Here is a 2304-nt window from a genome sequence, read left to right on the forward strand (position 1 = left end):
TACAGACACACACACACACACACACACACACATATATATATATATATATATATAAACATACATACATATATATATATATATATACAAACCTTTGCGTAGATTGAGCTGCGTGTGCGCATTTTGTGGTATCGTGCAAATCAGCACCTTATATGGTGAGAATACGATGTGCACGTGCGCAGCTATAACACCTTTCCGCAAGCTGCTGGTGAGAGCCTATGAGAAGTGCTAACATACGGACTCCATGACTTTAAAACAAAGGACTCCATGACTTTAAAACAAAGGACTCCATGACTTGTAAGTAAAATGAAGTCAGAATACATATTCTCGTGCTATGATAACAATTCCTCGGGATGTGCCAATTTTACAGCGGACTCTCATAGGCGGGGGCACTTTGTTATACACACAATACTAACACGCACTGATCTACACCACTATCTTGTGCACAAAGTGAATTCGCACAGTCGGTAGAAGTTATAAATATGCCTTCAGCACAGTTACAATAGTTAAAATAAACAATGTGTATCTTCCACATAGTGAAATAGTTAAAATGAACAATGTATATCTTCCACATAGTGAAATAGTTAAAATAAACAATACATACCTTCAGCATAGTCAAAATACTTGAAATAAACAATACACACCTTCAGCATAGTTAAGACAGTTAGAATACCAAACATTCGCAGTGTTTGTGGTGCACATACCTTGCCTACTTTGCTGTGATGCAGTGTTCGTTGTGCATTGTTGATCGAGTTCCGTAGGATATCACTGGCACTTTGGGTCTGCCCGCGCAAACGCAACCAAATTTAGTATATCAAGTAAGACGGCGGATTCATTATGTAATATCAGGATACTCGTACGTTCAATACAAAAAAGATAGACTTCCCCACAAAAGATGTACAAATTAGGCTACATTCCTTTAATTTTTTTAGGGTTTCTAATGCCAATACTATGCATATATTAACGTAGCGAGTAGCGAGCGATCCAAGATAGTCCGAATCATGTGTGTATGTGCCAGTCAGGTAGTTACCTGCGCACGTCTGTCCAAATTCGGCGCACTCTTTGCGTCTTGTTGGTTCGAGTGTCACTGCAATACGTTGTAACCACATGCGTACTTATAGCTACTACGTTCGCCGATACTTCAGAAACAGTCCACGAACGCGTTATGTCTGCCGCAGAACTCGAGCGTGCACACACTGGTTATGCTCGACAAAGCTATAGAGACAATAATAAGCCACAATCATATCGAGCATGAGAGAGTCCTAAGTAATGAATGTTGGTACGAGATCTCGATAACATTGTGTAGTAGACCACACACACTTCTAGCTCTGATAGGAGAAGAGTCTGTGGGTATAGTTCTGATAGGAGAAGAGCCTATGGGTATAGTTCTGATAGGAGAAGGGCCTATGGGTATAGTTCTGATAGGAGAGGAGCCTATGGGTATAGTTCTGATAGGAGAAGAGCCTATGGGTATAGTTCTGATAGGAGAAGGGCCTATGGGTATAGTTCTGATAGGAGAGGAGCCTATGGGTATAGTTCTGATAGGAAAAGAGTCTATGGGTATAGTACTGATAGGAGAAGGGCCTATGGGTGTGGTTCTGATAGGAGAAGGGCCTATGGGTATAGTTCTGATAGGAGAAGGGCCTATGGGCGTGCGCAAGGACATCCGATTGCGATACAAGAGCAGGCGATAAGCTAAACAATATCTCCACTTTGGAACACACACTTGTAATTGTCGCTCTGTGGTGAGAAGCTGAAGGCCGTCATAAGAGTTGTACTTAAGAGAGATTGTTCTTATGTGTCGACTTTATTAAATAAAGTACAGGAGAATGAAGCATCGTATGTGATGTTTCAATGCAACATTATCGGGCAAGTGGTCTGTAAAGTTTGTTACCACAGTATAGTAGAATCGAACGATTCGAAACACCTCAAACGAACGTACCGGTACAAAGTAAACCACAGCCACCTCCACGGTATTCTGGTAAGTGAATGTCTAGATCTAATTTTTCTACAAGTATACTAATGAATGGTATCAGTTTATAAAACAGCAATACTGATCTAATCCTTCTTCAGGTATACTAGTATGAGGTAGCAGTATATAAAACAGCAATACTGATCTAATCCTTCTACAAGTATGCTAGTACAAGGTAGCGGTTTATAAAACAGCAATACTGATCTAATCCTTCTACAAGTATGCTAGTATAAGCTAGCGGTTTATAAAACAGCAAATGCTAGTATAAGGTAGCGGTTTATAAAACAGCAATACTGATCTAATCCTTCTACAAGTATGCTAGTATAAGGTAGCGG

General features: G+C 40.2%; 1 protein-coding gene across 1 annotated transcript; it reads left to right on the forward strand.

Moving 5' to 3' along the window:
- Positions 1–1323: 1323 nt before the first annotated feature.
- Positions 1324–1691, forward strand: SARC_12763 (hypothetical protein; the record flags this gene model as incomplete). Its single annotated transcript, XM_014293123.1, has 1 exon — positions 1324–1691. A coding segment is annotated over one exon (368 nt), but the record flags the coding sequence as incomplete, so codon positions are not given.
- Positions 1692–2304: the final 613 nt, after the last annotated feature.

This window comes from Sphaeroforma arctica (assembly GCF_001186125.1).
Source record: "Sphaeroforma arctica JP610 unplaced genomic scaffold supercont1.2565, whole genome shotgun sequence".
In the NCBI taxonomy this organism is placed as follows: domain Eukaryota; class Ichthyosporea; order Ichthyophonida; genus Sphaeroforma; species Sphaeroforma arctica.